The 13689-nt window shown below is 42.6% G+C and overlaps 1 protein-coding gene and 1 non-coding gene across 2 annotated transcripts in view; one reads left to right on the top strand and one right to left on the bottom strand.

Moving 5' to 3' along the window:
* Positions 1-4106: 4106 nt before the first annotated feature.
* The window catches only part of LOC101852687 (alpha-actinin), a gene marked incomplete in the record, with an annotated part of 95349 nt that continues 85766 nt past the window's right edge, over positions 4107-13689 (bottom strand). The window contains 5 exon segments of the mRNA XM_035969292.1: positions 4107-9716; positions 10833-10991; positions 11174-11332; positions 11819-11887; positions 12339-12392. Coding sequence (XP_035825185.1) covers positions 9558-9716; positions 10833-10991; positions 11174-11332; positions 11819-11887; positions 12339-12392 — 600 coding nt within the window.
* LOC118477556 lies at positions 12708-12838 on the top strand. The gene has a single exon (XR_004858466.1). It is a non-coding gene; the product is annotated as a U4atac minor spliceosomal RNA (small nuclear RNA).

The raw sequence follows: 13689 nt of genomic DNA, 5'->3' as shown, positions 1-13689 counted from the left end.
ACACACACACACACACACACACACACACACACACACACACACACACACACACACACACACACACTCTATCTCATATTTTAAACGATTCTAGATTTCCCTGGGCCAGGTTGAGTGTACCGTGGTGTGTACTGTAAGACCGTGCATCGACACCACACCGGAGTCAACACTGGTGGCTGTTGAACTACTGGCTGAACCGTTGTCACTCATGAAAACTATGACTGTGAAGGTGACAATCCATATGTGCGCGACGGCAGCGGCAGCGGCACGGCAGCGGGACGATAAAAATCGCTCCAACAGAAATATCAATGTCTAAATCCATAAGTGCGGGACGGCAGCGGGACGATAAAAATCGCATCCAGGAGCGATTCTGCCGCTGCCGCAGCTCTGCCGCAGACAAAAATATGAATGTGGCGGAATAGGGTTGACTGTGAAGAATCTCTGTGTGATGCAGTCAATTCATTTGACACGGAAAACTTGCTGAAGCCATTGCACCCCTATGTCGTCGTTCATCCACCCATTTTCTTGATATGCCCAAATGGTGCCTTCTGGGCTGTCCTGAATGGCAAAGGAATGGATGGACCTGTCGTTATGCTAGTGAAAAAAGATCAAGATAATTGCAACTTTACAATACTGGCGAAGTCGTGGCGAATTTACCCGACAATTGGTAACCTTAGTAAAAATGTATTTATTTAATTAAATTGATTGAAATAACAATTAAATACCTGTACATAGAGATAATAAAGCAGTTAATATCGCACATTTCGTCCCGCTGGCGTTCCGCTGCCGCACATATTTATTTAATGTGACTTGCGGTACCGCACATATCGTCCCGCTGCTGTGCCGGTGCCGCTGCCGTCCCGCACATATGGATTGTCACCTTGAGGCGCCCTCAATTGGAAACCGGTGTTTGTTTGTTTGTTTGTTTGTTTGATTTTGGTAAGTGTTTTATGGCGCTCCCAATTGCATAAGGTCATTCGAGCGCGCGGGACACACCAAACATTTTCAAGTGGTAGGAAATTTTGAATTTTGTCCGGGTGGCGGCTGAAGCTTACTCTTATCGATTTTGGACCACCAAGGGATCCTTAACGTGCGCAACTTGCACACGGAAACTCTGAGATTTTTCGCCCTTGTCCAAAAAGGCCAGGTGTAGATCTTTCCTACCGAAGACCAGGGGTGTGGATGAAAGTAAAGACAACAGTAAGAAGAGGCTATGGAGAAGCAATGGAAAGGCTGCAGAAAGAGTCAGGAGCCCAGAGGAGGGGGCTAAGGAGGTGAGGGGGTAGGGGCAGAAAGTGGAGATGAAAGCAGACGACAGAACATTGGTAGAGATCAGGAAAGGACGTGAAAGGACGCCACCCCCCCCCCCCCCTAAACAACGTAGTTAATCATGAATGTGGTCCCCAGTAAAACTGATTATATTATATTAATGAAAACAAAACTGCCCGACTTAAATTTTAACAACATCAATACAAAATGCACATGTAATATCTGACTCAGCTGGAAACAACAGATCTTACACGATTTCAGCCACATTTTCTCCTGTGTTTGTCCTTGAGATAATACTGAATTGTTTTATACGACACACGACGTGGACACCCTTGCCCGTACCTGACCTAGATTTACTTCCCAGCGAGGACCTCCAAAGTTAAAGTATTGTCGTCGTTTCCATTTATTCAGCTTTCCCATGCTCTCGACATAGAGCACACATTTAGCCTCGTAGTCATGGAGCAGTTAGTTTAGTTTTAGTAAATTTTCACGCCACTTGCAGTCGTCGTTTCCATTTATTCAGCTTTCCCATGCTCGCGACATAGAGCACACATTTAGCCTCGTAGTCATGGAGCAGTTAGTTTAGTTTTAGTAAATTTTCACGGCTCTTGCGACACAATAAGGTCACGTAAGGGCCGAAGACTAGAGGTGTGAAAGAGGAGTAACAAACACAAAACGGAGGAGAAATAAGAAAGACAGATGTTCGATAGGAGAGAAGGAGCAAACTCCACCAGAGCACCCGCCAATCACCCACTGTGGAACAGCTGACGCAGGGGTTCCCGCTCGTCCCTTCACAAGGGTCACAAACTGGCGGACTGCGGCCAACTTAACGTCCCCTACCTACTTAACTTTAAAATTTAGAGTTAGCGCGGCCAAAGCTTGGTCAATGTTTGGGAGAATGGTTTCCCATCTTCCCTGGGTTTTCCAGAATGTTCTCCCCAAGCGAGCCATGTGCCTTTGTGGTAGCTCGTGCTACATATCTGTGTGAAAAGCTCTTCCCCACCATGAAGTTTAATGCATCAAAATACAGCTTCCAAACTCCCAGTATAAACATCTTCAAACTGAAAGGGGCTCTCGTGGCTTAGAGGTTAAAGTGTTCGCTTCTCATTCAACTTCAATAGGTCCCGGGTTCGAATCCGGATAACGACGGAAAATTTTCTTCTCTAAAACTAAAATGTTCTCCTGTCATATCATTTCCTGCTCTCTAACAATGTTCTGTCATCTGCTTTCGTTTCTACTTTCTGCCTCCACCCCCTAACCTCCTTTGCCCCCTCCTCTGGGCTCCTGACTCTTTCTGCAGCTTTCCTACAGCTACTCCCTGGCTCTTTTTTTACTTCTGTCTTTCAGCCACACCCCTGATCTTCTGGTAGGAAAGATCTACACCTTGCCTTCTCGGAGAAAGGCGAAAAAAACTCGTTAGGTCCCGTTTGCAAGTTGATAAGAGTAGGCTTCGGCCGCCATCCGGGCAAAAATCAAAATTTCCTACCAACAGTTAAATGCTTAATGTGTCCCGCACGCTCATATGACCTTTTCGGTTTCGAGCGCTGTAAAACACTTACCTCCCCAAAAACAACAACAACAACAACAAAAGCCCTCAAACCATGATACTGAGGTTCTCACTGACTTGCTTCCTGCCTCAAGCTAGATGTGGGGGCTGATAATTGATATATGCAATACCCAGCGCCCCTTGGCAAGATCAGTTCAGTTCTGTTCGGTTTGCTAGCCAGATTGAGGGCGCAAAGCGGCTATCGTGGCAGTGGCACAAGCTGATCGCCCAACTCGTCGCCTCAAAATCAAACGCGTCTGTTTTCAGGCCACGAGTCGGGCGATCGGTTGGTTTGTTTTTGAGACGACGAGTCGGGCGATCGGTTGGTTTGTTTTTGAGACGATGAGTCGGGCGATCGGTTGGTTTGTTTTTGAGACGATGAGTCGGGCGATCGGTTGGTTTGTTTTGTTTTAGTAGAGGTTTTACGGCGCTCGCAACTCGATAAGGTCATATAAGCGTCAGAAGATTAGAGGTTTTACAAAAAGAGTAACAAACATAAAAAAGAAGGGGAGATAAGGACGATAGATGTTTGATAGGAAAGAAGGAGCAAACCACACCAGAGCACCCGCCAACCACCACTGATCAGTTGGTGATCGAATACATAGGCCTATTATTCTATGTATTATATATGTATTAGAGAACCGAGCCCCCAATGGGCATTCCGTTTTAGAGGCAGCTCTGCGATAAGGAAGAGGTAAGAAAGTTTTTTTTATCGAGCAATCTCAGGTCTTACTGCTGGGACATGGTATCTCTCTCAGTCCAGCCAGGGTTGGCCCTAACAGGGAGACAGGGTGAAAGTGGGAAGCCCCCTGACATAAAAAAGGCAACACAACAAGACAACATTTTACCACACCTGATTTTTTGGGATTTAAGACGAAAATTAGGATGAGAACTTCCAAGCAATCTAGACCTCATCACCTCTCTCTCTCTCTCTCTCTCTCACACACACACACACACACACACACACACAAACACACATACACACACCAGAAAGAGAGAATAAGAGACAGACAGACAGACACGAAAAGAAAGAGGGAGAGAGAGGGGTCAGTGATGTGGTCTAGTTTGGTGGTAGTTCGAGAGAGAGAGAGAGAGAGAGAGAGAGAGAGAGAGAGAGAGAGAGAGATAGAGAGACAGACAGACAGACAGACAGACAGACAGACAGACAGACAGACAGACAGACAGACAGACAGACAGACAGACAGACAGACAGAGATAGAGAGAGAGGGGAGGGGAGGAAAAAAGTAAAGAGAAATACACACAAACAAACAATAACCAAAGCCAACTCAGTCACAAGAATGGGTATTCAATACTTTATTTTGGTTACTATTGGAGGACAGAGCTGGTTTAGGGTGGCCATCCCTGCATGACTAAATTTGATTCATGGTCATAACTTGTTGTAATATTAATAATAATAATAATAGTAATAATATAATACCATCTCTGTTGCTAGTTCACAGCAGCAGTACCTAAACCACAGTCACGTGGAAACACTTTTTTTTATGAAACACACAGAGAGAGGAAACAAATATAAAATGTATAATATTCAATAACGATACTGAAAAAAAAATATACAGGAAAAAAAAACTGTTAAAAGAAAACAAACTGTGGTAACGTTTCGACGAAAACTCATGAGCGCAGACTTCGCACCGAGAAAAAAATCAAAAAATCTAGACACTACACTAAAACTAACGAAAGTAACAAAAAAATAAAAGGAAAACTAACCCACTTAATTCAATTTCGATACGTATAAAATACGTATACAAATCGAAAGTCGGTAGCTTCCTATCCCAGCCTGAAAACTGAACATCATTCCACAGTACTAGTACAACAAAAGTCCACTTTCACACTAAGCTGGTAGCTCGTAAATGAAGCACTAGTTATACGCTCCAAGAGTAAACCCCACAAGAGCTCATAACTATCGCATGAAAACAAAGGACTACAAAAAAAAAAGACAAAAAAGAAGGAAACAAGTAGAATGTCAGAATCATGCTCTATTCAGGTGCGTCTACCAGTCGCTTGTTCTAAACTTATTTTATGTTAAGCACTTCAACAAAGTGAAACATTTTGTACAATAAGATGCGGTATTGGGTATATCGTAAGCCATTATTTCTGGAGATTTGAAGGAAATAACAACAAAGTTTGGAGAAAAATGTTTGAAGTAAGTGGTAAAAAGCGATTACATCATACAATAGGATGATAAAATTTGTAGTTTAACTTAAACAAAAAAGATACAAAAGTTTACCCCAATTCCTTAGAGACCAGTATAATTATTCTTTACTCGTCATTATATAATTATGACACCAGGGATTAAATATATAGTAACCATCGTTTTTCCGGCATGTCCGACACAGCTGTCCTCTCATGGTTTAGCCGCGGTAGTTCATAAAGCAATAAGCACAGTAATAATAGCAAGAATGTCTTCTACTATTAGGCTACATCTGGCCAGTACAAGGAAAGAGGGCATAGAAAACAAAAACAAAAACAAAAAACAAAAAAAAAACCCAAATGAAATGCAGCTCATGCAATGGTATCTACCTGTCGCACACACAAGCACAGGCATTCCTCACACATTCTTGATCTTTTCCACACCCTGTCTCTCTCTCTTTTGTTAAAGATCTGATTGAGGTTTTCTCGAGTTCATTCAAATTCAGGTGAAAAGCTGTGTGTGGCCCACATGCGTGGACCTGAGGAACGGGTAATGAGGTTCACAAGTTCGGACAACATATTTCTCGAGTAATGAAGGAAGCCCCATTCCCCTTTTTCCATACGAAAAAAATTATACCCTTTGTTTTCCACACATCCACAGACCAGCCTCAAGGATAGGAACTCTATTAAAACTGTTCCTGTTTTTTAACAAGAACGATTGTTTCGTTATAAAGACAGACTGGCTTCCTGCTGTTTGTGGGAGCAAACATTTACATTTCATTTGATATTTCTGACAGATTGATGATTTAATGTAGTAGATGTTTTACGGCATTATCAACACAATTTGGTCAGATCTTCCTCAGGAATGGGCACATAAATCGTCAAATAGTCCAACCTGTGACACACTCATTTACTCCGTCACATAAAACTGCATTAAGAGACTTCATACAACTCAAGGATAGTGTCAATACATACATGTAAATTTAAGGAAAGGACAAAGGAAAAATAACAAACAGCAAACATTGGAAAAGTGGAACAAAAAGTCCCAAGCATCTACTCGTTTGATATTCACTCTAACTGTTTTCTCATAGTACACTACAGTGGCCTTGCAACAATGTAAACTTACATACTTCTGATTATACAGGCGCGCGCACACACACACACACACACACACACACACACACGGTCATGCCACAGGCACACGTTCCTAAAACAGACAACAACAAAGGGCATTCCATTCAGTCTTCTCAAAGAATTATCGATTTTTTTCCTTCTTTCTTGATTTATCTACAAGTCATGAGAGGGCATTGGTTAACTATACACATTGCTGGAAGAGCAAGAACAAAAGTGTGTGTGTGTTGTGTGTGTTCAGTCATCAAGTATTCTCATCCAAAGTGAGGAGCTGGGTAGACAGGAGTGGAACCACAAAATGAGAGTGAGACGGATAGATAGACGTATACAGACACGCCGCATCACCAAACAACTGGACATATATATACGGTAGCCCTCCCTCACACCACCAGTCGTTTGTGCTAAACAGTCAGTCACCACTACAGATAAACTTGCTGGGAACACTAGAATCATAGAACAAAGGAACAGGAGATGTTCTAACAACTCAAATGTTTCTAATCTATATCAATGTATAGTCTGCTTCAGGAATAGTCAACTTTGACAGTTCGAGCAAAAATCTCTCACCGGCAATCAGGCAGCAACATTAAGGGATAAGGTGAATCATGTTTAAGCTGTTACGTCCTTAACTGTGCCGCACGCCACATGTGGTCAGTCACGTTACAGAGTGGCGGCCTCCACGGGCCACTTGGCCAAACGCTAGTCAGGGATGGCCTCCGTCATGACCTCCATCACTAAAGCGAAATTCTCAGAGAGTGGAACAACAACCTGCTAACCCACGGCCCCGCTTCCAGTACGGTACCAAAAAAAAGTATTGCTTTCTGCACACACCCAAAAGAAACCTATCCGTCACAATGATTGTGGTGGTGGTTTTGGTCGTTATAGTGGTGTGCTTCAAATTCAGATAAGCGGTCAGTTGATCGAGAATATCTGCACAAGTGCAGCTGGGACAGTTTGTAAAATGGCAGTGATGACAGCGAGGGTCTCACCAATACTGAGAATTCCAACTGATAACAAACAGCATTTGTATAGCGCATATCACTGCTTCACAGAAAGCTCTATGCGCTTTACAATCTCCATACTAAGGTTATGACTTCCTCAGATTGCTAATAGCTCTTCCCTTGGGTCACTGATGGCAATTTTGCCCACACTACAAAAGAGGGTTGGCCTCCTGGCAGGCATTGTAAAGAAATGCGTGTGTGTAACGACTATGGACAGAGAAGTCCCACCATGGGGAAAAGTTTCTGCCTGGTCTCGCCTGGGACAAAGGACACGAGAGACACCAAAGGTAGATCCACAGCTTGACACAGCGGTACTTGTTGGTTCGCCAAAGTAAGAGCTACACTACTGTCTTTAAAAAATTACAAAAGGCAGCCACCATTCTGCATGCTCAAGCACAAGACGGAAAAGTGGTAGTGGTGGTGTATGGAAATGGAAAGAAGTTCACATGTTTTTCTGTCACTCTGGCACTTGCTGAGTGATTTCACCATACACCTAGGCTGCCATGTTGTCGGGTGTTCATTCCGTGTGTACAAACAATAAATAGATCAACACAAAAATATATCCAACTTTGTCCAGACATAAGAGTCCAATGTCAACAGATAGTATTACACTCAAATGTTATAAACACTCACATGCGAGGGCCCAAAAATGAGGCTCCACACACACGTACACTCAACAACAAATGGCTCAGCAGAGAGCCGGCAGCTTGAGTGTGTGGCTTGGTAACAAGGTGTCTAGACATTCTTTTCTCAAAACAAAGCCAGTTGACGAGGGACAAATACAAAATACCTACAGACTGTAGGGGGTGGGGGAGAGGGAGACGAGGAAGACAAGGGCTCTGAAAGGCTGTCTACTGAGATTGAGCAGGTGAAATGCTTGTACTGTGATGTTTTGTCACATCCATACAGAAAAAGGTGAAGGACGTATCGAGGGAGACGGGGCAAGACTACAACGGAGCACAGCATGAAAGGCACTGAGTGTTCGCAGATTGCATCATATCGGTCGTTCTAATCTTTTCTTCAAAATGAAATTTAGCCTTGCTTTCATTTCTCTCCATTAATACAAAAATGCCACATTCAACAGCTGTCACAACCAATTCCGCAAATACAATGAATGGGGGGAAACCAAAGACAAAAGTAGCCTCTTCAGTTTAAAAAAATGAGGCTAACAATTTTGAACCAACTTTTGAACATTAACCACAAAAGTTTTGATTACCGTGTAAAAAAAGAATACCCCGCTGAAATATCTCTGGTAACAACAATATTTATTATCATCAAGCTTCAAATATAAATGTTTGTGCATTAATATATTTCTAAGGAGAAGACTTGAAAACAGAGCCTCATAAAACTAACAAAGGACTACCACCTATAGATCATGAGATATAGTGTTAAAACAACTGTGCAAGTCAAATGCAAAATTCAATATCTCAAAATGATATGTGACCAGGCTCAAAAGTAACCCTTAGAGGACATTTTTTTTTTGGGAAAAATAAAACTACACACCAAGTACACTCTCTCTCTGTTTTACCACTACAACTTTCACAAAAACAATACAGAACAGAGAAAAAAAAAGAAACAAAACCAATTAGAATCGGGTCCAAAAACTCACAAAAACAAAACAAAAAAAAACAAACAAACCTATGAACCAATCACGACACACTAGCTGCTTGACACACTGTACAGTTTTAAAATTCTATCTACAGAACCCAACACTAGAGCATGGACCTGACACAAGCGACAGACATCCCCACTCAACTCAAAGTCCACACCCATGGCAGCCCTCACCCCGCACAGACCACCCCACAGAACACTTAGGAGGAACTCATCAGCAATAATGACATTATGTGCTATAGAAGAGAGAGAGAGAAAAAAAAAAAGAAGTATTTTTTAAACCCCTTTATGCTCGATAACTACTATCATCTTTTGCCATTTTCGTGTGGTTGTAAATAAACGATGAAATTTTCACCTTTCCTTTCAAAACGAGTCATCAAAGACTACACCACACTACGTGGAGGAATTAGTCACTTCATCCAACCTGAAAGGATGTACTTCACGACTTTGTACTTCACGACTTCGTACCTACAGACTGCCATTTCTCTGGACTAGCACCTCACAGTTGAGCCCTTTTTAAGAAGAAAAAACCCTGCTTGGAAGCTTCCCACAAATACAAGGATTTGGGAGGCCCTGTGATATGGAAGAGACTCCTGCATCAGACAAAGAGTGGGTCAAGGGGGAGTGGGGGTGGGGAGGATAGTCCAGGGTCGTTTAGAGAGGAAACGTGCACCAGACAGACCGTGAAAGAGCCAGAACGAGCAGGAGATAAAGAGAAGGAAGGAGAGAGGAGGAGGAGGTGGAGGAGGGGGAGAAGAGAGCCTAAATGAGACAACCCTAGCACCCCAATCGTGTGCGGGGAGCGGGGGAAGGATGGGGGCGGGGCGGTAGCATGGCGGCTATTGCCCGGTCGGCTTTTAGAGGTCACTCTCGCCATAGAGGGCTGTGGAGAAGGACATGTAGTCGAGGGCGCCGGGCACAGCGTCGCGGCCCGAGTAAGGAGCCATGCGCTGGATACAGTACTCAGCCTGGTCGGGAGGCAGCTCCTGGCGCAGGATCTGGGCTGTGATGAAAGGCTGCGGAGGGGAAAAAACATACACAGGTTTAGTCATTCGGCTTTTGGGCATTTCTCTGCTTAGTCATTCGGCTTTTGGGCATTTCTCTGCTTAGTCATTCGGCTTTTGGGCATTTCTCTGCTTAGTCATTCGGCTTTTGGGCATTTCTCTGCTTAGTCATTCGGCTTTTGGGCATTTCTCGGCTTAGTCATTCGGCTTTTGGGCATTTCTCGGCTTAGTCATTCGGCTTTTGGGCATTTCTTGGCTTTTGTTTTTCTTTCCAAAAATAATATCTTGGGCATTTTTTGGCCTGTTTAAAAATTTTAAAAAGTACTGTACAGATTGTTCAGCAACTCCCAATTAGCACAGTAAGGCCATTTAAAAGAAGAAATTTGCAAATTTCCCAATATCCCACCAGACACAGTAAAAGAAAAAAACAGTTTCTCTTCTCTCCTGAAAAATTGTACTTTCTGGGCTGAGAACAATTGAACGGCTTGCCGATGAAATGTTTCTTCTATAAACTCCATTTAAATGATAGCTGCCCTTGATGAGCTATATAACTCTTCAAAATTTGTCCTCAATTCTGTTGGGGTTTTTTTTTACCTTTAATATACTGATCTCTGCAAACACCTCCCTTCAGCAAATCCAGCATAACAATTTCAATCAAAACACCTTTCAGTATGATAGACATTTTTAAAAAAAAACCTCATACACATCAAGTACAACTGGCTAGAAAGAGATGTGTCTACTCCCTCCATCACACTGCAAGGACAAAGGTTCCCATAAAAATAGATAGCATTTGTATAGGCCAAATCCCTGCTCAACAGCAATCTCTATGCGCTTCACAATCTATACTATTACCCCAGCAGACCTGAGAGCACTCTGAAACAACCGCAACTTCCTGGGAAGCATACAGTGCAAGCAGCCATTTATAGGCACTAAAACACTAACATACTGACAAGATCTTTCGCTGTGTATGGCCGGGTACCCATTCCCACATGGGTGAAGTGAGGAAAATTCATGTAAAGTACCTTTCCCAAGGACAAAATGTAGGGCCCGCGACTCTAGCCCCCGAACCCACAACCTAACGATTACGAGTCCGGTAGCCTAACCACTTGGCCGCCGAAGCCATCTCACCTTGTCTCCAGCCAGAATCTTGAAAGACTGCATGACCTGCTCGGCTGTGTCTGTGTCGGCCGTCTCGCGGGTCATGAAGTCCAGGAACGCCTCAAACGTCACGTAACCCGTGCGGTTCGGATCCACGATAGACATGATGCGTTGGAAGTCGGCCTCGCCCTGGTGACACAAAGTGTTAGTTTTACTAAGTGTTTTATGGCACTTGCAACACATATAAGTGCCAAAGATTAGAGGTGTTACAAGAGAGTAACAAACACAAAAAAGAAAGAAGGGGGTGGGGGGGGGGTGGGGGGGTTATTATCAGCTCACTACCACAAAACATAACAAACCCAGGGTCTCACCTGCTTGTCATCTCTGATCTTGTAGCCCAAACTGATGAGGCAAGCCTTGAACTCCTTAGGCTCCAGCCTCTTGGTGCGGTTCTTGTCAAAGTGGTTGAAGGACATGCGGAACTCGTTCATCTGAGCCTCGCTGATGCCCTTGGAGTCTCTGGTCAAGATCTGGGGACAGAGAAAAGTGGGGTGTTTTGTTTTGTTCCGTTTTTGTTTGTTTTGGGGTTTTTTAATTTCTTTTTGGGGTTTACATGGATTTTTTAAAAACTGAGAGTTTACAGCACTTGCAATACAATTAGATCGTATAAGTGCCAAAAAAGAGGAGAGATAAGGATAATAGATGTTTGATAGGAAAGAAGGGGCAAACCACACAGGAGCACCCACCAAACAACTTCCAGCAAAGTGAAATGAAATATATCGTCATTGATTGAGCGTTGATGATAGGAAGATTAATTTGTGTGCTTACTTAGAGCGTACGTATGCATGTTCACGTTTTTGTGGGTTTTTTTTTGGGGGGGGGGGGTTTGTAGGTTTTTTGTTTCATTTTTAAAAAAAAATATTGGTGATTTTACCATAAAATCAAAATGCCGCTGATCAACTGCTTGATGATATCAGGGACAGAGGCTGATAGTGCCCACAGTCAAAAGAACATACCTGGTTTTCAACTTCATTCATGTTCCTGGCAATAGCTGTGAGCAGCTGTTCCCAACCAACTCTCAACGTCTGTGGGTTGAAGGAAAAGGGAAGAGGATTTTAAAAATCTGTTGTTTTAAAAAAAATATTTTCACAAGAAATTAAATAACCGAACACAGAGAGAGAAAAATCCTTTAAAGAAAACAAAACGACATTAGTTGTTCTATGTATGCCCATTCTACTTCTTGCACTCCACATTTTACTTTGTTTGGTGTTTTTTTTTTATTTAAAAAATAATTAATTAATCAATTATTTTTAAAAATAAATTAAAGTTTACTCAGCAAATTTGGAATCTTATGTTTACCAGAATTGAAAGTAGATTTAAGCTGAAATTGCTTTGAAATACATGTATACAAAATGTACTTCGTGGAACTGCAGGTTATTTTCATTAATTTTATTCATTGTATTTCTTTTTAATCATACTTTCACTTCATTTTTCTAACATGAACTTAATTAAACAATTATCAGACAAAACACTCACCTCCATTGTATATTGCGTATAGCGGTTCTCAAAGATCATGGCTTCCTGAACCTCCTGTAATGGGGAAGGGGGGGGGGGGTAAAAAATGTTGATGAAGGGAGGTAATACAATCAGGGGAAGTAACACCATGTTATCTGCCAAGTCAACATTTTATCGATTACTGCCGAGAGAATCAATACAATTCTCAAAATTTTCTCATGCACAAACTTCAGTAAGCCTGTCTAGTGACTTTCATTGTGTCTACAACGAGCAGTTTCACAAACTGGAATTTTCCCAAACAGGAATTGCCTTGGACATGTTAATATATCAACTTCATAACGCTAAACATGTCTGAAATTTCTTAACTAAACGATTAACCCTTTAACACTGACTGTCCTTGTCTTGGGGTGCGAGCTTGCTCAAGGAGCGTTTAGCGAGAGCAAGACTGCTGACACCCTACAACTACATGTTGTAGACACGCATCGCCTCCCTCGGGAGGTCTGGGTGCAATTTATGGGGGCCTCTACGGAGGTTGATAAAGCAAGAAGAGACTGGGACAATAACACAAAGGAATCTATTTGACACGTGATACTTTTTCAACGAATCGATTAGATACCGATACCTAGTAGGCCAACTTGATCAATAAAAAAAATTCCTTACCAATGCACACACAAGGCACCAAAAATCAACACATTAAACTGAGCCTTATAAACACTTAATCTGTGAAGGATTATCCTTCTCAAAATGTTCCCACACAATACTAGTCTTTCTTGATGTCATGTTGATTTATAGGCGAAGAGCATGTTTCTTTTTTTAACCTGATGTTTCGATTTGAAACAACAAACTTGAAAACAACAAACTTGAAAACAACAAACTTGAAAACAACAAAAGCATCAGCCCTTGGATCAGTGAATTGCCTAGGAAAAATTAGTCCTCATGTATCGATCCTTTTTTAACGTATCGATTCGATTCCAATACCAAGAAGTTATCGGGGTATTGATGCATCGAATCGATTCCCGCCCAGCACTAGAACAGACCTGATATTAATACCTTATTTCCCCCTCTGTCCTCTCCCCTCCCCCCTCCCCCCTCCGCTCTCTCCACTTAGTCTTACTTTCCCTAACCCAGTAAGAAGGCCTTGTTACATCAGCACCCCCGCAACCACTTGAGAACAGACCTGATCACATCCCATTCCCCCTCCTCCCAACACCACTGCCATCTCCCTATCCCAAGCACACAGAAGACCTCGTCAAATTTCTCCCTTCCCCTGACTCTTCTCAGATCTTGCCAAATTTCTCCCTTCCACCGACTCTTCCCAGACCTTGTCACATTTCTCCCTCCACCCTCTCTTCCTCTCTTCACATTTCTCCCC

The sequence above is a fragment of the Aplysia californica genome, unplaced genomic scaffold (assembly GCF_000002075.1).
Source record: "Aplysia californica isolate F4 #8 unplaced genomic scaffold, AplCal3.0 scaffold00135, whole genome shotgun sequence".
Classification (NCBI taxonomy): domain Eukaryota; kingdom Metazoa; phylum Mollusca; class Gastropoda; order Aplysiida; family Aplysiidae; genus Aplysia; species Aplysia californica.
The sequence above is the reverse complement of the archived record's forward strand: the minus strand, read 5'-3'. Positions and strand labels throughout refer to the sequence as shown.